Consider the following 20,491-nt stretch of genomic DNA (forward strand, 5'->3'; position numbering starts at 1 on the left):
TGCTGAAATAAAATACCAAAGTCTTTTGTTTCTTTTGGAACTTAAGGTATCTGAACAGCGTGAATATTGTCCAAAATGTGGAAAAGAAAAAGAAAATCAGACTAAATGCCAAAGTTGTGGTACTAATTTTTCTAAGGATTTGCAAAGAAACTGCAGACAAGGTGTAACTTTGAATGAATCCTCTGGACCATTATTAAGGACGTCAATTCATCAGAATTCTGGAGGACAGAAGTCACAAAACACAGGATTAACAATCAAAAAGTTTTATGGCAACAGTATGGGAAAGGTTCCGATTGATATTATTGTGAATTGTGATGATAGTAGACAGAATTATTTACAGACTAATGGGAAAGTCATTTTACCTGGGGCAAAAATAACCAAAATTACAAACTTGAAAGAAAGGAAAACAAGCCTATCAGACCTAAATGATCCAAGTAAGTATTTTACTCCCTATAGTATTTCTGATATCAATTCAGTATCTTTTCATATGTATTTTTAATGTGAGCATGAACATATTTGAGAAGTGTAGTTTTTAATAGATATCTTCTTGTGAAGTGATACAGCATTTTTGGTAGATCTGTTCAAGCCTGTCCATGTTGTTGGAAAATAATAACTGACTTTGTTCTTACTCTGTTCATCTTAAATAGTGAAAAAACACAGACTTTGGCCCCAGTCTTAGGTCAAGTCCCAGTTATGCCCAGTTTTCTTACTTTGGCCAAGTTGATTTAACCTTTCTCATCTACAAGTTTTCTGCCTTCTAGTGTTTTTGAGGGGAATAAATAAAACAACATGTAAAGCGCCTAGCATAGCCCAATATAGTATGTAACATGTAGAAATAATTCAGAGATTAGTTCCCTTTTTGTTTCTCCCCTAAATCTTATTCCTGTCTTCAGATGCATAGGAATGAGTGTACGGAACTCAGCCTTGTTTGTAATAAATGACAAAAAATTGGGAACAATCGAGTACTGATTGAAAAAACTGTAACATATGTACTTACAAAAGGGGGAAATGATCTAATACTGTGTGCAGTGATTTCCAGGATGTTTAAGTGTATACAGTGAGGTGTGTAGTACATAGTATATAGTATGCCTACTCTTTATTTATGAAGGGTGAGAGAATGAATACAGTTTTTTAAAACACAAAGATATGCCAAAAACTAAAAAAAAAAAAAAAAGTTACCGGAAAGAGGGAAGGACAGAGTGTAGGTGTTAGGGTGTTAGGAATAGATACTAGACTTCTCTGAATATACCTTCTTTTTACAGTTTTGACTTTGGAACCGTGTAAATATTTAATAATTATAGAACAAAATTAAATTTTTAAAAAGGAGAACAAAACCAAAAAGAGAATAAAATAAGTGAATCTTACTATATATCTAGTTGGTGGTTTGAACATACAGAATTATTTCAAATGAGTTTAAATTCAAATAATATTTTGGCTATACCTACCTAGTAGAATATATTTTAAGGCCAAACAGAACTACAAAGAAACCCTAAATGTGTTCGGTAATATTAATAATTAGTATTGTTACTTTTAAACATATACATATTGATAATACAAGTATTGTCATTAGGAACCAAGTTTTTCAGTGTTAGAGAAAAGTGATAAAAAATATATATAATTAAATAAAAATTCTCTATGTTTACATTTGAATTAGGGATAATAGTGTGAATTCATTATCTGTGTTCTCTTAAATATAAAATAGATATTTCCTTGCTATATTCCCAGACACAGTATACTGAGTGTAAAAATGAAAACCCTAGCTCCCGTGTTGTATTTTTAAACACCATTTTCCCAATAAAAATAACCAGAGCTCTTTAGAGAAAGGCAGACTCCAGGTCTAGAGCATGAAATATGCAAGATAAAGCGAGAGCCTCTAGTCATATTAGGAAGCATGGAAACAGTCAAAGACTGCTATGGACATGTCAAAAGGACATAGCTAAAATTAAATAAATTAAAAATGGCCAAAAACAGGACTACATGAGTCATAAAAAGAACCATAACTGCCATGGATTGAAATGCCAAATATATTAAAATCAGTTAGTTCATAATAATATACTTACCTCCAAAAGGAAAAAAAGAAAAGCTCTCCATTGGTTACTTGTGGAGATTACTTTGTTTCAGATCATTACTCTGAAAGCTGGTAAATGGAAAAAATGTTTTTTTTTAAATCTAGTAAGTATAGATCAAGTTCTGTTTTAATTCAGTTCAATAAAAAAACCTCAGCCCATTCCAACATGTTAACATACTTTTCAAAAAAAGAACTACGTTAAAATTACTAGATGATAAACAGGATATTCGTAAATTCTGTTTAGCCTGATGACATTTGAGAAATATTTTGTGATACTACATAGGGGTATACCTGTGTAGTGTTAAACTAAATCCTTCCTGGTGATGAGATTTTTGTGTTTTAATATGGAAAGGTATATACAGAATTCTCATTTATTAGGCAGTCACTGGATGTTATCACTGTGCCTGCACCTTTATGTAGGAAACTTTAAGATGCTGAGAAGTTTCCAGGATGAGGGGAACTGGAAGTTGGTAAGGCTATAATGTAAAAAATTAAAATTAGTACTGTATTTGAGGTAAGATAATGATGTATGAAAATAAATTCATGTTGTTGTGAGGTCCCTCAAGCAGTTTACTGTTCAGAGCTTAACCTAGGACCATATCTATTATGCATTAAATCCAATAAAGCATGAATTAACTTACCATCCCTACTGAAAAAGAAAGTTATAGGCTAAGTATTTTTCATTAAACTATCTGGAAAGATGTACCCCAGTTTAAGAACATTTCATAGTAATATAAAAAATGTCACTTATTCCATGCTTACGTGACCTTCTTTATGATAAAGGTTTATACGCTAACAAATTTTAATTTAATTTTCACAGTCATATTATGTAGGTACTGATATCCCATTTTGAAAATGAAGCAACCTAGGCTTAAAGGCATTGAGTAACTTGCTCAATACAGATATATGATTAAAGGTTAGATTTTTTAAAAAGATGTTTCTGATTCCAAAGTCTATTTTACATGGAAACCATTAACCACACAGTTTCTGAGCACTTGAAATGTGGCCAGTCAGAATTAAGAAGTCCTGTAAGTATAAAATAAAGAATTTTGAAGACCTTAGTACAAAAAAAAAGAATATAACATACCTAATAATTTTATATTGATTACATGTTTAAATGATAATGTTTTTTATACATTGGGTTAAAATAGATTATTAAAAATTTTTAAAGTCAGTTTTCTTATTATATTTACTGTTAAATTTGTGTTTGTATTAAAATAGTTTATCGATCATGAAACATGTTTTAGTAGGAATAGCCATATAATAAAATGTACAGTATCTCAGGTAGTAATAATTTCCATGTAGAAAGTGAAACTGGTCCAGGAAATGAAGAGTGACAGTTGACAGATGTCTGGAGGAGAAGAGAAAACTAGGTGATAGAGTAGGCACCTCTGATAACTTTGAACAGAGCTCAGAATGAAGTGAGGAGGAAGATATGCCAGTATCTATGGGAATAAATTTGGAATATAAGTACAGACACTGAGGCAAGATTCTAGATATATAAGAATAAAAGAAAAGAAACTGTGAGAACTGCTTTGTAACTCTGCCATACGATGCTGGCATGTTCGCTCCCCATTGGTTTGAAATTTTGGTGACGTTAAGCATAGCCCTCATTTATTTTAAGTTAATAAAATGAAAGCTACCTAGTACAAGCCTATCTTTTGCAACATTGGGGCTTTAAAGTAAGTTTTGATATAGTAAATATATAACTTTAAATGCCCCTGAAACACCATAAAAATAATTATAGAACACTAGGCTTACCTTTCAGTTCCTATTTCTGTATTTTCATAAACAATAAACATTCATCAACTTTTTCTTGAAACTTGCATGTATGTCAGACGCTGTGCTAAACATTTTACGTAAATCATTTAATCCTTGCAGTAATTCTGTGAAATATAGGTATCATTATTCCTAATTTTACATAGAAGAAACAGGCAACTATGTAGTTAAGTGGCAGAGCCTTTTCCCAGCATTCAAATATATGTATTTCTGCTTAGACCTTCTAATCTGACCTGTTAGGTTTTCTTTTAATAAAAGACCAGTTCTGAAAAAGATCCAGAATTAGCATTTATTTCTAAGACCGGACAGCAAAATAAAAAAACAAGCTAAGCATTTCTGGGGAAAATGCTCCTCTGAGACATATAAATTACTCAGTAGGTATTAACTAAGCATTTGTATGTAGAATACTAAAAAAGAAACAAGTGTATGCATTATTCTATACATAATTTTTGAATGCTTGTTCTGTGTCACACACCGCTTTAAGCTCTGGGATATGTTGTTTAAGGAACAGAATAAATGGCTAGTGGGCCTGGAACATAAAGACAGAGAAATAGAGTAGTATGAGAAAGCTGGAAAAGTCAGCAGGAGCCAGATTATATTGGTTTTATAAACCAGAGTAAGGAGTTTAGACTGATTTGAGTGCAGTGTAGTGGCTTTGGGGAATGATGGTTTAGAGATGGGTGTGATAAGGTTCAGAGTTCCTGAGTGGTACACATAGTTAATGCACTTGACTGAAAGGTTGGAGGTTCAAGTCCACCTGGGAGGTACTTCAGAAGAGAAGACGATATACTTCTGAAAAATCAGCTGTTGACAACTATATGGAGCACAGTTCTGCTCTGATATACGTGGGGTTGCTGTGAGTCAGAATCAACTCAAGGGCAGTTGGTAACTGGTCTAACGAGATTTAGCAATGAGTATAAGGTGTAAGAGCAAATTACCTTCATGATGTCCTCTTATTACCTACATTCATTTACTCAAAAATATTGAGCATTAGGCATTGATCCAGGTTCTCCTGAAGACCAATTTTGACTTCAGTGATTTCCTGTGAGATAAAATCATCTGGTCACATAGAGTTTCACACACATTTAAAATGAATACCATTCTGTGAAAACTTGTATGCAAATTATTTTCACAACTTAGACTTTGGAACTCTGAAATAGACCTACTGATAACCATTATTAATTTTTATAGCTTGTATGTTGCTATGTGGTTGAGTGGTGGGGGAATATTGAATCAATTTCATATTTGTATATTGTAAAAAAAAAAAAAAAGCCATGTCTTAACGATTTCGTTGTTCTTACCTCTCCAAATTTTACTTCTCATCCGGTAGAGTGGATTGTATCTTCATTTGTTTTTTATTAATATCAGATCTAGAGGAAATCCAAAGCAAATTTGGTATATTTCCTACTTTGGTGATTTATTTACATTTTTAATTTGACAGAAATGGAATGCCTCCTGAAGCATTTACCATTTTCTTTATAGTCATTTTGTCCAGTGATGATGATGATGATGATAGTGACAGAACTAACAGAAGAGAAAGCATATCTCCTCAACCTGCTGATTCAGCATGTTCTTCTCCAGCACCATCCACTGGAAAAGTAGAAGCAGCACTTAATGAAAATACCTGCAGGGCAGAACATGAACTAAGAAGCATTCCAGCAGATTCAGAGTTAAACACAGTTACATTGCCAAGAAAAGCAAGAATGAAAGACCAGGTACCTTTCATGTTTAATAACATTTACCCAGATTAAATCTCTCTTTGAGATGTAAATTTTTTTTTTTTTTTTTGAGCAATTTAATCATATCAGTAGGAGAAAAAGATAGATTATTTATTAAGTGGAAGGTCATTAGACAGTATATAAAAGTAAATGTCAAATAAATAAAAAGCTTAAAGCAATTCAACAAGAAGAAACAGTAACAATCTTACAGTAAGACGTAGACTTGTGTTATCTAGGGAATAGGGAGAAGTCATTTTAACAAGACTAGAAACTTGGACATATTTCACTATTAATATATTTTACTATGCCTTGGTTTATATAAATTTCAAAATGTTCATAAGAGAAGCACTAACAAATTGTTAGTAGACAGTAACACTAGAGACAAATATTTGTAACATGCAGATGACTTATAATTAATATTTATAATAGACTAAGAACTCTTAAAAGTTGAAAAAAAGAAAATGAACAAAAAATAGGAATAGACAAGGAGAAAATCCAGATAGGAAACAACCAAAAGAAACAAAATACAAATTAGTAAGAAAGTGCAAATTAAAGAAACAATGAAATAAATTTATATACTTGGAAAATTTTATAAGATTTACAGTTAGACTGCAAAATTAATACAAGAATGCTGCTGGCAAGAATCCAAGAGGAGACGTACTTTCTTATTTTGCTGATGGAAAAGATTACGTCTGAACCAAAACCAAAAACCAAACCCAGTGCCCTCAAGTCGATTCCGACTCATACATCTATCAACATTATTTTTAATGTATACCATTTGATCAAACAAGTCATTCTTTAGACTTCATCTCAAAGGGAAAAAATACACCGGTATATAAGGCTATATGTGCAAACATGATTATTGTCAAACAAGTGCAAATAAATTGATTGCCCATTCATACGGAAATGGCTAGATAAATTGTGTTATATCCACGTCATATGGAAACGCTGGTGGCGTAGTGGTTAAGTGCTACGGCTGCTAACCAAAAGGTCGACAGTTTGAATCCACCAGGCGCTCCTTGGAAACTATGGGGCAGTTCTACTCTGTCCTGTAGGGTTACTATGAGTCGGAATCGACTTGACGGCAGTGGGTTTCATCCATACCGTGGACTATTATGCAGCCATTGGAAATAAAAATTATTACTATACCGGAGGACTTGTAGAATTTTTTTAAGGTACTGTTGAATGGGAATACTAACATGTAAAAATAGGGTGTATATTATTTTTATATAAATAATATTTTTTAAGTAGAAACCTTGGAAAACCTGTTAAAAATTTTGTATGTATTTATGTGTGTATGTATTTCAGGGTTTTGGGAGTACAGATTAAAAACATGGAAATACACATACTTGGTTGTTAAGAGGGCATCTTCAGAAATGAAAAACAAAACAAGCAACAAGAAGGATAAAATAAAAAATGATGCATTAATATTTTTATATAATCCCAGGGTAGTGCCTTTCCAAGCACAAAAACACAAGCAAAAATAATAAAAGAAGAGATGCATGTATTTGACTAAATAAAAAGTGTAGAACATGTATCAAATTACTTAAAATTTGATAGGTAAATGCAAATGGGGGAAATAAGGAACTCTGTGACCAAGTTGATTATATATTTTTAATTTCTTAAAAATGATGAAGTAAAATCAAACCATAGAAAAATAGGTACAGGAAATGAATAAAGTTCACCAAAGGTGGTAATTAAAGAAGTAAAGATTAGATTAAAATTATATCTTTTTTAACTGACACGCTGTCAAAAATGTAAAAAGCGTTGTAGTGCGTCATCATGGTCAGTGTTTAGAGAAATGGAACATCGAGTGCATAAATCAGTATAATTTTCCTTTGGGCAGTTTGGCAGTCATTCTGGATACATATCAGAACTTAATTGCAAAAATGCTCATAGATTTACTATTATATAAAACCAAGTTTTTACTTTAACACTGTTGAAGGAAAACCAATCAAGCAATAATTACATTTCTTATATTGGGTCTTTGTATATGTGTACATAGTTTGCAGCCTTATTTTATTAACTTAAGTGGAAATTTTCCTTTTCAGTTTGGTAATTCTATTATCAACACACCTCTAAAACGACGTAAAGTGGTTTCTCAAGAAACTTTAATTGATCCTGTGTCCTTAAGCTGCCAATGTTCCTTTGATAGTGTCATCTTAAACTGTCGAAGCATACGAGTAGGAACGCTCTTCCGGCTGTTAATAGAGCCTGTAATTGTAAGTATATTCTTAAGCTCTTCACAATACCAATTATAAGATTCAAAGTTCCTTTGCAAAGGCTAGTATGTACTATTTAAAAATTTATAAGTGAAAATGTTTAATAGATTATTAAAATTGTTTCAGGATTTCAGATTGCTTTAAGAGTATATAGACAAATATGAGTAAGAGCTTCTCACCATTAAAAATCAGTGTATAAAAATTTATCATAATGTATTGATCACAGTAGTGACATAGTCGTCATAGGAGATAATATCACTGAATTATGAAACCCTCCATTATGTTACTGTTTTATTCTCATCCTAGCTCAGTGCATGAATAAGTATTTTTAAGCATCGTGGTGAGAAAAAGAAGAATCCAGAAACACTGGGATCTGCAGAAAAATTTATTGCAGCAGTGAGACTCCAAAAACCAAACCCACTGCCTTCGAGTTGATTCTGACTCATAGTGACTCAGAAATAGACTATCGGACTAAAGTGGTTAAGTGCTACAGCTGATAACCGAAAGGTCGGTAGATCAGATCCACCAGGCCCCTCTTGGAAACTATGGGGCGGTTCTACTCTGCCCTGTAGGGTTGCTATGAGTCGGGATCAACTCGACAGCAATGGGTAGTATTGGACTAAAATGACTACCCAGGAGGCATTTTGCTTTTGGACTAGTTCAGTGTCTAAGATCCCAAAAGGACTTTAACTCATTGTAGTCCCTTTTTTCTAAACCTTTCATGCCTTTCTACTTACTATTCCTACTGCCACCAATCCAAGTGTTTATTTTCGATTTGAAATTTTAATGTTATTTCCTTAACTAGCCTTCATAGTCATCATTTTTCTTTTTTCTAGGGTACTATATATTTTGGTAGGTTAATTTTCCTAAAGTACTATACAGAATCTCTCGGCATTACCATTTATACGTAAAGCTATATCTTTAAGAAAACATGTAATAGCAGAAAAGTTAAAAGGTAAATTAAAAAAAAAAGTACTATACTGAATCTCCCAGTATTACCATTTATACATAAAGCTGTATCTTTAAGAAAACTATAATAGCAGAAAAATTAAAAGGTAGTTTTATTATTATTTAAATTATGGTAAATAATAGGGATGTTTCGTTTTTTTCCCGATAAACTTTGATGGTTTTAGAACAAAATATGATCAAAAGGGGGGAAAAAATCTCCACAGTTTATTTTATAGGAACGAATGACGTGCGGACCTGATTTCTTAACAGTGGAAGGTTCTGTGGAAAGCTGCATTTTGTTCAGCTTCTTAACAACTTAAAAACTAGAAAGTTTCAGAAGTACTCCGGAAATTTAAAGCAAATTATATATATAAACTGTCTACCCAATAGTGCCATATGACATTGTAGTGAACTTGTCAAGTTTTTCTGGGACTTACGAAACTTTGTTTGTCACAAGCCTTCATAGTACAAATTATCTTTCCTGATTTCTGTCAGTTAACAAAATGTCACTTTGTACATCAAAAATTTCCAGGCATACCCTGTAGGCTTTATGACTTTTCCCCACATAAGCACTGATATTCAGAACTCTTCAACATAATAATTAAGGTTTTGTTGGTGATTAAGACATTTAGTTAAAAGTGGCATACATAGTCTCAACTATCTATTTAAAAATGACATTAGAATCCTAGACAAATAAGAGCCTTTACACGAACAGATACATGCACACCCATGTTCATTGCAGCGCTGTTTACAATAGCAAAAAGTTGGAAGCAGCCAAGGTGCCCACCGACGGTTGAATGGATAAATAAATTATGGTATATTCACACAATGGAATATTATGCATTGATAAAGAACAATGATGAATCCGTGAAACATTTCATAACATGGAGGAATCTGTAAGGCATTATGCTAAGTGAAATTAGTCAGCTGCAAAGGGGCAAATATTGTATAAGACCACTATTATAAGAACTCGAGAAATAGTTTAAACAGAGAAGAGAGTATTCTTTGATGGTTATAAGAGGAGGAAGAGGGAAGGAGGGAGGGAGAGGGGTTTTCACTAATTCGATAGTAGGTAAGAACTATTTTAGGTGAAGGGAAAGACAACACACAGTACAGGAGAGGTCAGGACAACTGGACTAAACCAAAAGCAAAGAAGTTCCCTGAATAAACTGAATGCTTTGGAGAACAGTGTAGCAGGGGCGGGGGTTTGGGGACCGTGGTTTCAGGGGACATCTGAGTCAATTGGTATAATAAAATCTATTAAAACATTCTGCATCCCACTTCGGAGAGTGGCATCTGGGGTCTTAAACGCTAGCAAGTGGCCATCTAAGATGCATCAGTTGATCTCAACCCACCTGGAGCAAAGGAGAATGAAGAACGCCAAAGACAGGGTAATTATGAGTCCAAGAGACAGAAGGGGCCACATAAACTAGAGAGTACATCAGCCTGAGACCAGAAGAACTAGATGGTGTCCGGATATAACCAATGACTGCCCTGACAGGGAACACAACAGAGAACCCCCAAGGTAGCAGGAGAGCAGTGGGATGCAGACCCCAAATTCTCGCAAAAAGACCAGACTGGTCTGACTGAGACTAAAATGACCCCGGAGGTCATGGTCCCCAGACCTTCTATTAGCCCAAGACAGGAATCATTCCTAAAGCTAACTCTTCGGACAGGGATTGGACTAGACTATGGGATAGACAGTGATACTGGCGAAGAATGGGCTTCTTGGATCAAGTAGACATGAGACCTTGTTAGCGTCTCCTGTCTGAAGGGGAGATGAAAGGGTAGAGAGTGTCAGAAGATGGCCAAATGAAATAGAGGAGGGAAGGAGTGTGCTGTTTCATTAAGGGGAGAGCAACTAGGAGTATACTGTAGGGTCGCTATGAGTCAGAATCGACTCGATGTCACTGGGTTTTTTGTTTTTTTTTTTGAGCAAAGTGTATAAATTTTTATATGAGAGTCCGACTTGATTTGTAAACTTTCACTTAAAGCACAATAAAAATTTTTTTAAATGACATTAGAATTTAAATGATTTTTTCCATAAAAGCTACAGATTAGATTATACATTATGTCTAAAGTGAAGAAAAACCGATTTTATAAATTCGTTTGACAAAGTAAAAGGCAATGTGTGTACTCAGTAAATATTGATACAGATTGTTTTGTTTTTTAAAAATAGTAGGTGAATTATTTTATCCTAAAAAATAGTTGTGCTTACAACATGAAAGTTTGGAATCTATGGTGGTAATCTCTGTTGTGGTATGAGGTTTTCCCAAAGAACATTCTTCATGCAAGTATAGTGGATCTCTAGTTTTTTCAGATGATGTAATCTAAAAAGATTATTTGAAATTTGCTTCTTGAATTTATCTGCCATGTAATGATTAAGAAACAGATTTTAAATGTTTTATTAAATTTTGTAGTCACTTCTTATTAGATAAGTTAATTATTCAAAATTCACTTAAGTGATAAAATTGGCATATTAAAATGGCTTACATTAAATAAAGCTGTCATGTTTTTCCAGTGACAAGCTATAAAATCAAAGTTTTCAGCCAACTTAAATTTAGAAACTTGGAGATGTAGGTGATGTATCTCTATGTCTACTAGTAATTTATATTAGTTTAATTACACACATAATTTTAGATGACACAATACATTTAGCCATACTTCTTTCTACTCCTACATTTCATGTAACAGTTTCATTCATATGCCTCCAGATTAGTGTTTATATCACCATTCTGCCACTTTTTGAGTCATACAGCATCATTTTCTAATACTCTAGCCTCTATGTACGTTAAACCGTTTTCCAAGCCACAAGTACCCTATTCTTGACCTCCATAGTGAAACCAATTAATGTATTACTTTTAAAAGTAATTTTTAAAGGTACTCTTAGTGATATCTTAAACTTAACCGTCATTGTAATAATTCCTATATTTATATTTCCTTGCTTACTTTCTTTATATCATGAAAAGATTCAAACAGAAGAGTTGAAAAAGAATTCTACCATGAATAATCAAATACCAGCTAGATTCTACCACTAGCGTTTTATTATACTTGCTTTATCTTACCACCATGAGTCAGAAATCTACCTGATGCCAATGGATATTCATCCCTCTGTATAGCAGTCCATCTTATTAAATGCACTTCAAAGTATTTGCGTCCTTTTTTTAACTTCTGCACACCCACCAAATGAGTATTAATTGAGGTTGTATCATGCTTAATGTGTCTTCTCCGCTTAAAATAATTGGTTAGAAAATCACCATTTTGTAACTGCCAGTAATAACTGATTCAGGCAAGGCTTTCCAATAGATGCTAATGTCATTGAGGCGAAGGTTATTAGGAATAGGATGTTTCAAGCATTTCTCTATAGATTACTATTTAAATACAAAGGGAAAAATGTGTTTTTACAGTGGAAAGACTTGATAGTCATTGCCTTAACCAGATTATTAAGCTTGTATTAATCAGTAGTGAGACAGCCTGACATAAGTACCTCCTGATGTGATGTAGTAGGACGTATTCCTCGCCTATGTGTTGTTTTGGCTGGAAATGTATGACCTGAATTAATTTATGAAGAAAAGGTCCAGAATGTTGTACATTTTGCAGAACCTATTCTGGATTCTTAAAAGGCCATGTCATGAAGAACAGAGGAAGCCGGGTTTCTGCTCTAGACTGAAATAGACTGAAGAGATAAATGTAAATGTAATCCAGTTAGGATTATGGATTGGTTTAAAAAAAAACTACAAAGGACAAATTTGAGGAATTTGAGGATGAACTCTATGTTGAATGAAATTAATCTTGGTTTTCTTAGATGTGGTAATGATGCTGTGCTTGTATAGGTGAATGTCCTTATTCTGGGGAGATGTGCACTGAAAGATTTTGGGGTGAAATGTTACCATATCTGCTGCCTGCTTTCTGATGATTTAGCAAAAGGGAAATGTGTGTATTTATTGAGAAAGAGATGGAGTGAGTGTGGCAAAATAATAGTTGATGAATCTAGGCAAGGGATATATATGAGTTCATCGTAATGTTCTGTCAGCTTCTCTGAATTTTTGACATTTAAAAAATTTAAAAAGTACCAAGAAATGAAACAATAATATAAGAAACATTACCAGTACTTGAAAAAAACATAGATGAAGCGTACTTTTCCGAAAGTTATGAGAAAGTATCTCGTCTTATAAACACATGGTAAATGGCCCAGTTTTTCTGCCCTGTGTAGACTGAGGTCCAAATAATATCTCACTTAGGGTGTGTGTTGCAAAACCTTCATAACTCTGTGACCAGTACTAATGTATGTTATTTTTTTAGTTTTGTTTAGATTTTATCAAGATACAGCTAGAAGGTAAGCTATTTTATGTCTTTTTATTCATTAAAGTTTTATTTACACTAAAGAACTTTATATAAATTAAAAGTAAATGATATTCATAGAATTCATTAAGATAATTAATCATTACATATATTTTCTTAACCAAGAGCATATATCTTAGTGGTATAATTTAAAAGATTCATACTGTAGAATGACAAAACCTATTTTTTTATATATACACTTCATTAGTACCCCTGTTTCATTTAGAAAAAAGTGTCTAAGCTTTTATAAGACATTGATGAAGATTTTTCCTTATTTTCCAGTGGAGTTATTATTTATAGAGCATAATAAATATATGTCTTAACTTTAATTTTATATTTCCTCACAGTTTACTCCATCTGCGACTTTACTGTCTTAAGGTTTGATTCCTTTTCCATTTGCATTTGTTTTCCTCCAGAAGCAGAAAGTGATCCTGTAGCGATCACTTTAAATACCTCTGATCTGACTAAATGTGAATGGTGTAATGTCCGAAAATTACCAGTAGTGTTTCTACAGACAATACCAGCAGCTTATCAAAAGCTGAGCATGCAACTGCAAATGAATAAAGAGGATAATGTTTGGAATGAGTGTAAAGGAATAAATATGTTGACAGGTAAGTTATGTAGAATACACACAGTTTATGGAATGGCAGAATGAGTGCATGCACTAGAATTAGATGCCTTAATTTACATCTTTATTATCTACAATCCTGACAACTGCTTTGTGAGACAGATACCATTTTACAAATGAGGAAAAGCTCACAGAAAGTGGCAGGGCTTAAGGTAAAATCCAGGTTTGCCCATTTAAAGTTTTAAAAACTGGAGTTAAAACTCAAAAGATTTGTGCTACTCATTATCATATCACTGTGTAATCTGAGTAAAAGGATTTTTTTTTTTAATACACTGAAAAAGTGCTAAGTGCAAGTCAGCAACATAAATCTGGAATCCTTGAAAGTTGGTCTGAAGAGGAAGTTTTCAGGCTCATGCAGTGGATCTGCACCCTCTACGATAAATACCAAGATACAGTTCTCCAATTTAATTCCCTTCACTTCTACCATTTATGGAAAAGCATGACTGATTATAAAATACTTTTCAGCAATGATGCAGATTTGTTATTGCTGCTTCAGCTTAATGATGAGTAAATGTTACTTACTGTTTCTATTTGGTTTTGACAGAATGTCAACCAATACATTTTTAAAACCGTAAATAGTTTTGGATCCAATTAGATGAAGTAAATAAGTTATATCCGTGAATAGATTTTTCTTAAGCTAATGCTAGACTAGTGTGTTCTGTTTCCATACTCTTAAATAAGGAGAAAACAGTGTCAGTTAACCCTGTCACTGATCTTTATTCCAGTAATGTTTTTTGTATACCCTCTGTATGCCAAACATGATTTTGGACATTTATACTAGGATTTCTGGTAATATCTTGGAAACAACTAGTTGTTACTCTTATTCTAATATCTGTTTATTTTGTTAAATAGTTACATTTATTTCTTTTCAGATCTGGAAGAACAATACATTATTTTAATTTTTCAAACTGGCCTTGATCATCAGGCAAATACGGTGTTTGAAAGTATCATTACTGAAATTGGTATAAAAAATAATATTTCCGATTTTTTTGCAAAAATTCCCTTTGAAGAAGCCAATAGCAGACTTGTTGCCTGTACAAGAACCTATGAAGAAAGCATCAAAGGAAGTTGTGTCCAAAAAGAAAACAAAATTAAAAATGTAATTGTGTTTTTAAATATTTATAATTTTAAATAATGGGTATCCTTAAGGAGAAAAATGTTCCATTATAATACTACTCATTTTGGTGTCAGATATTTTAATTTCAGAATTAATTGCTGTTATATGTGATTTGTAAATTGTCTCATGTCAAAATATTAATGGGGGGTAGGTAACCTGTAACACAAATAGCATTTGACTTAGCATATTGGGAACACTTAATCTCTCAGCTTGACTATAGACTTGGAAGTATGGCTATCCAAGGCATAGTCTTAGTAAAGCTGAGCAAGGCCTGACTAGAGAAGAAGCACTCTCACAGTTGGTGGATTGCAGAAAGAGCAGAGGAAGGAAGGGGAACCATCCTCCTTATTTTGTTGACTTGGCTATAGGATATAATGCCAGAGGAATCAAAAAGCAGACAAGCAGTGAGGCAACTAAGATGGACAGAAATATCAATGAAAGGCTCTTTTCTCTAAAGACCACTTGTTTGGTTTAGCTTTGTGTAAAGTTAATGTTCATTGGACTGTGCTCCCTGAGCCTCTGCCTGTACATCCCATGGAAGTCTTAGCCATTGGATTTAGGTGGGCTTCCATTACTATCAGAAAAAACCACTGTATCTGTTATTTGAATTTTAGTAACATAATCTAATTTAATATGAGTAGTAGAGATTCAGACAAAATACCAGGAAAGCATTGTTACGTAAATTTGGAGAGCATCATTATTGTAGAAGCTACATATAAAAAGTAGAATGTTGTTACATATCATAAATACTTTTTAGATAGATATTTTTAATCCTTTTTAATAGGCATTCTTGTCTGTGCTTACTCTTCTTACTGAAATGTTTCCCTATTAATATTGTGAGTTGATAATTTCCTTTACCAGGTATCCTTTGAATCTAAAATACAACTTCGAAACAAACAAGAATTCCAGTTTTTTGATGATGAGGAAGAAACTGGAGAAAGCCATACCATCTTCATCGGTCCTGTAGAAAAGTAAGAGCATTCCTTTTTATTTGCAGTGCTCTGAATTTGTTTGTTTATTTTATTACATCATATATTTGTTTTTCTGTTTGTTACAGATTAATAGTATATCCACCACCTCCAGCTAAGGGAGGCATTTCTGTTACTAATGAGGACCTACACTGTCTGAATGAAGGGGAATTTTTAAATGATGTTATTATAGACTTTTATTTGAAGTAAGTTAATATTTTACTAACTTCTTAGTAAATCTTCTATGTATTCTATTCTATTACATAGTCTATTATATTGTATGTCTTTAATTTTTGGAGTCAAACTGGGTTTTGAATTCCAGCACTGCCACTTACTGCATGGTATTTGCAAAGTTACTTAATTAGTCTCTACTTGTGTTTCCTCATTTTTAAAACGCCAAAATTAATAACAGAAGAAGCCAGAATCACTGCCATTGAGTCAATTCTAACTCATAAAAATTCTAACGGACTGAGTAGAATTACCCCATAGGGTTTCAAAGGCTGTAATCTTTACAGAAGCAGACTGCCACAGCTTTCTCATGGGGAGTGGCTGGTGGGTTCAAACTGCTGACCTTTGGGTTAGCAGCCAAGTGCTTAACCACTGCACCACCAGGGCTCTGGAGAAATAATAGCAGTATGTAAAAGTTGTGAGAATTAAATGGCATAGAACACATGTCAAGTGCAACGTGCCTGACACTTACAAAGTGTTCATAAAAGATATTATGTTGTAATTGTTACAGTGTTTTATACCTGTAAAAATATTATTACTGCCCTAGGTTAGGTAACCATCACATGTCTGTCAGTTTGTTGTACCGTGGGGGCTTGCATGTTGCTGTGATGCTGGAAGCTATGCCACCAGTATTCAGATACCAGCAGTGTCACCCACGAAGGACAGGTTTCAGCTGAGCTTCCAGACTAAGACAGACTAGGGAGAAGGACCCGGCAGTCTACTTCTGAAAAGAATTAGCCAGTGAAAACCTTATGAACAGCAGCAGAACATTGTCTGATACAGTGCTGGAAGATGAGTCCCCCGGTTTGGAAGGCACTCAGAAGACAACTGGGAAAGAGCTGCCTCCTCAAAGTAGAGTCAACCTTAATGATGTGGATGGAGTCAAGCTTTCTGGACCTTCATTTGCTGATGTGGCATGACTCAAAATGAGAAGAAACAGCTGCAGACATCCATTAATAATCAGAACCTGGAATGTGTGAAGCATGAATCTAGGAAAATTGGAAATCGTCAAAAATGAAATGGAATGCATAAATATCAATATCCTAGGCATTTGTGAGCTTAAGTGGACTGGTATTGTCCATTTTAAATTGGACAATCATATAGTCTACTCTGCTGGGAATGACAACTTGAAGAGGAATGGTGTTGCATTCATTGTCAAAAAGAACATTTCAAGATCTATCCTGAAGTACGCTGTAGGTGACAGGATAATACCCATACGCCTACAAGGAAGACCAGTTAATACAACTATTATACAAATTTACACACCAGCCAATAGGGCCAAAAATGAAGAAATAGAAGACTTTTATCAGATTCTGCAGTCTGAAATTGATCAAACACACAATCAGGATGCATTAATAATTACTGGTGATGGGAATGCAAACGTTGGAAACAAAGAAGAGGGATCGGTAGTTGGAAAATACGGCCTTGGTGATAGAAACAATGCCGGAGATCGAATGATAGAATTTTACAAGACCAACGACTTCTTCATTGCATACCTTCTTTCACCAACAATAAACAGTGATCGTACACATGGGCCTTGCCAGATGGAACACACAGGAATCAAATTGACTACATCTGTGGAAAGAGACAGTGGTAAAGCTCAATATCATCAGTCAGAACAAGGCCAGGGGCCAACTGCGTAACAGACTGTCAATTGCTCTTATGCAAGTTCAAGCTGAAACTGAAGAAAATCAGAGCAAGTCCACGAGAGCCAAAATATGATCTTGAGTATATCCCACCTGAATTTAGAGACCATCTGAAGAATAGATTTGACGCATTGAACACTAGTGACCGAAGACCAGACGAGTTGTGGAATGACATCAAGGACATCATCCATGAAGAAAGCAAGAGGTCATTGAAAAGACAGGAAAGAAAGAAAAGACCAAGAAGGCTTGCAGAGGAGACTCTGAAACTTGCTCTTGAGCATCGAGCAGCTAAAGCAAAAGGAAGAAATGATGAAGTAAAAGAACTGAACGGAAGATTTCAAAGGGCGGCCCAAGAAGACGAAGTAAACTTTTATAATGACATGTTCAAAGAGCTAGAGATAGAAAACCAAAAGGGAAGAAAACACTCGGCTTTTCTCAAGTTGAACTGAAGAAAATGTTCAGGTCTCCAGTTGCAATAGTGAAGGATTCTATGGGGAAAATATTAAACGACGCAGGAAGCATTAAAAGAAGATGGAAAGAAAACAGAGCCATTATACCAAAAAGAATGAGTCGATGTTCAACCATTTTAAGAGGTAGCGTATGAGCAGGAACCAGTGGTAGTGAAGGAAGAATTCCAAGCTGCTCCGAAGGCATTGGCAAAAAACAGGGCTCCAGGAATTGATGGAATAACAATTGAGGTGTTTCAACAGACGCATACGGCGCTGGAGATGCTCACTCATCTATGCTAAGAAATACGGAAGACAGCTTCCTGGCCAACCAACTAGAAGAGATCCATATTTATGCCTATTCCCAAGAAAGGTGATCTAACCGAACGAGGAAATTACAGAACAATATTAATATCACACGCAAGCAAAATTTTGCTGAATATCATTCAAAAAGAGCTGCAGCAGTATATCGACAAGGAACTGCCAGAAATTCAGGCTGATGTCAGAAGAGGATGTGAAACCAGGGATATCATTGCTGATGTTAGATGGATCCTGGCTGAAAGCAGAGAATACCAGAAGGATGTTTACATGTGTTTTATTGACTATGCAAAGGCATTCGACTGTGTGGATCATACCAAATTATGAATAACATTGCAAAGAATGGGGATTTCAGAACACTTAATTGTGCTCATGAGAAACCTTTACATAGATCAAGAGGCAGTTGTTCGTACAGAACAAGGGCATACTGATTGGTTTAAAGTCAGAAAAGGTGTGCGTCAGGGTTGTATCCTTTCACCATACCTATTCCATCTGTATGCTGAGCATGTAATACAAGAAGCTGGACTATATGAAGACGAACGGGACATCAGGATTGGAGGAAGATTCATTAACAACCTGCATCATGCAGATGATACAACCTTGCTTGCTGAAAGTGAAAAGGACTTGAAGCACTTACTGATGAAGATCAAAGACCACAGCCTTCAGTATGGCTTGCACCTCAACATAAAACAGAAATCCTCGCAACTAGACCACCTCAACATAAAGAAAACAGAAATCCTGACAACTAGACCAATGAGCAACATCATGATAAACAGGGAATAGATTGAAGTTGTTAAGGATTTCGTTTTACTTGGATCCACAGTCAACACCCACGGAAGCAGCAGTCAAGAAATCAAACGACGCATTGCATTGGACCTCTTGGTGCAAAGGACCTCTTTAAAGTATTGAAAGGCAAACCTGTCACCTTGAAGACTTAAGGTGCGCCTGACCCAAGTCATGGTGTTTTCAATCACATCATATGCAGGTGAAAGCTGAACAATGAATAAGGAAGACCAAAGAAGAATTGAAGCCTTTGAATTGTGGTGTTGGCAAAGAATATTGAATATAACATGGACTGCCAAAAGAACGAATAAATCTGTCTTAGAAGAAGTACAACCAGAATGCTCCTTAGAAGCAAGGATGGCAAAAATGCGTCTTACATACTTTGGACATGTGGTCTGGAGGAGATCAGTCACTGGAGAAGAACATCATGCTTGGCAAAGTACAGGGTCAGTAGAAAAGAGGAAGACCCTCAATGAGATGGACTGACACAGTGGCTGCAACAATGAGCTCAAGAATAACAACAATTGTAGGGATGGTGCAGGACAGGACAGTGTTTCATTCTGTTGTGTATAGGGTCACTGTGGGTCGGAACCAACTCGGTTTCACCTAACAACAACAGGTTAGGTAATGATGTGTTGAACAGCTACAAAAGTATGATTTCATGTATTTCCTTCAGTAAGTGTTCATCAGGCACTAGCTGTGTACCAGATACCGTATTAGTCAAAGTTTATGGTTTATTAGGGAACATAAATATGGTATTAAAGCAATAATAGAACCATCAACATGGTGCAGACACAAGAGAAGAGAGCATTCTTCATTCTCTTTGGGAGCTGGAGGGTTTGAGGACCAGGAAGATTTCTGGGAAGAGTTTCCATCATGACCCAGTGTACACATGCATATATATGTTTGATGTGTTTAGTATAAATTTATATGTTTTTACTGGTTTGTGAGACAAAATGGGTATGTGTACAAAACAAAACAGAACTAACCATCAGCATGTCCAGTGCTTTCTAATATTTCCTAGTTTATTCTAATATATTTCATAAAACAAAACAGAAAAGCTGGTTGTTGAAACCTGCTAAAGTTATTTTATGACCTACTAACACCTACAACCCACAATTTGAAAACAAAACGGTCTAACAAAAGTGAAAGATTTTAATCAGAGAAGTGGTATCATAATTGAATTTCCCTCAGATCATTTTGACAGGTATGCACATTGTGAAGTCTAAGTGAGAAATAATTTGAGGCCTAACTGAGGCATTTTAGTTGGACTGGAGAGAA

The 20,491-nt window shown here is 34.6% G+C and overlaps 1 protein-coding gene across 13 annotated transcripts in view; it reads left to right on the plus strand.

Annotated features, from left to right (window-relative positions):
* Nucleotides 1-20,491, plus strand: part of SENP6 (SUMO specific peptidase 6) — a 121,159-nt gene that overhangs the window by 68,065 nt on the left and 32,603 nt on the right. For all 13 annotated transcript variants that reach the window (XM_064288131.1, XM_064288181.1, XM_064288145.1 and 10 more), the window contains 8 exons: nucleotides 47-434; nucleotides 5,330-5,562; nucleotides 7,617-7,787; nucleotides 13,038-13,071; nucleotides 13,493-13,687; nucleotides 14,577-14,803; nucleotides 15,683-15,792; nucleotides 15,879-15,995. In XM_064288131.1, the coding sequence (XP_064144201.1) occupies nucleotides 47-434; nucleotides 5,330-5,562; nucleotides 7,617-7,787; nucleotides 13,038-13,071; nucleotides 13,493-13,687; nucleotides 14,577-14,803; nucleotides 15,683-15,792; nucleotides 15,879-15,995 (1,475 nt within the window). The remainder of the gene's footprint in view (nucleotides 1-46; nucleotides 435-5,329; nucleotides 5,563-7,616; nucleotides 7,788-13,037; nucleotides 13,072-13,492; nucleotides 13,688-14,576; nucleotides 14,804-15,682; nucleotides 15,793-15,878; nucleotides 15,996-20,491) is intronic.

This window comes from Loxodonta africana, chromosome 1 (genome assembly GCF_030014295.1).
Source record: "Loxodonta africana isolate mLoxAfr1 chromosome 1, mLoxAfr1.hap2, whole genome shotgun sequence".
NCBI classification, from domain to species: domain Eukaryota; kingdom Metazoa; phylum Chordata; class Mammalia; order Proboscidea; family Elephantidae; genus Loxodonta; species Loxodonta africana.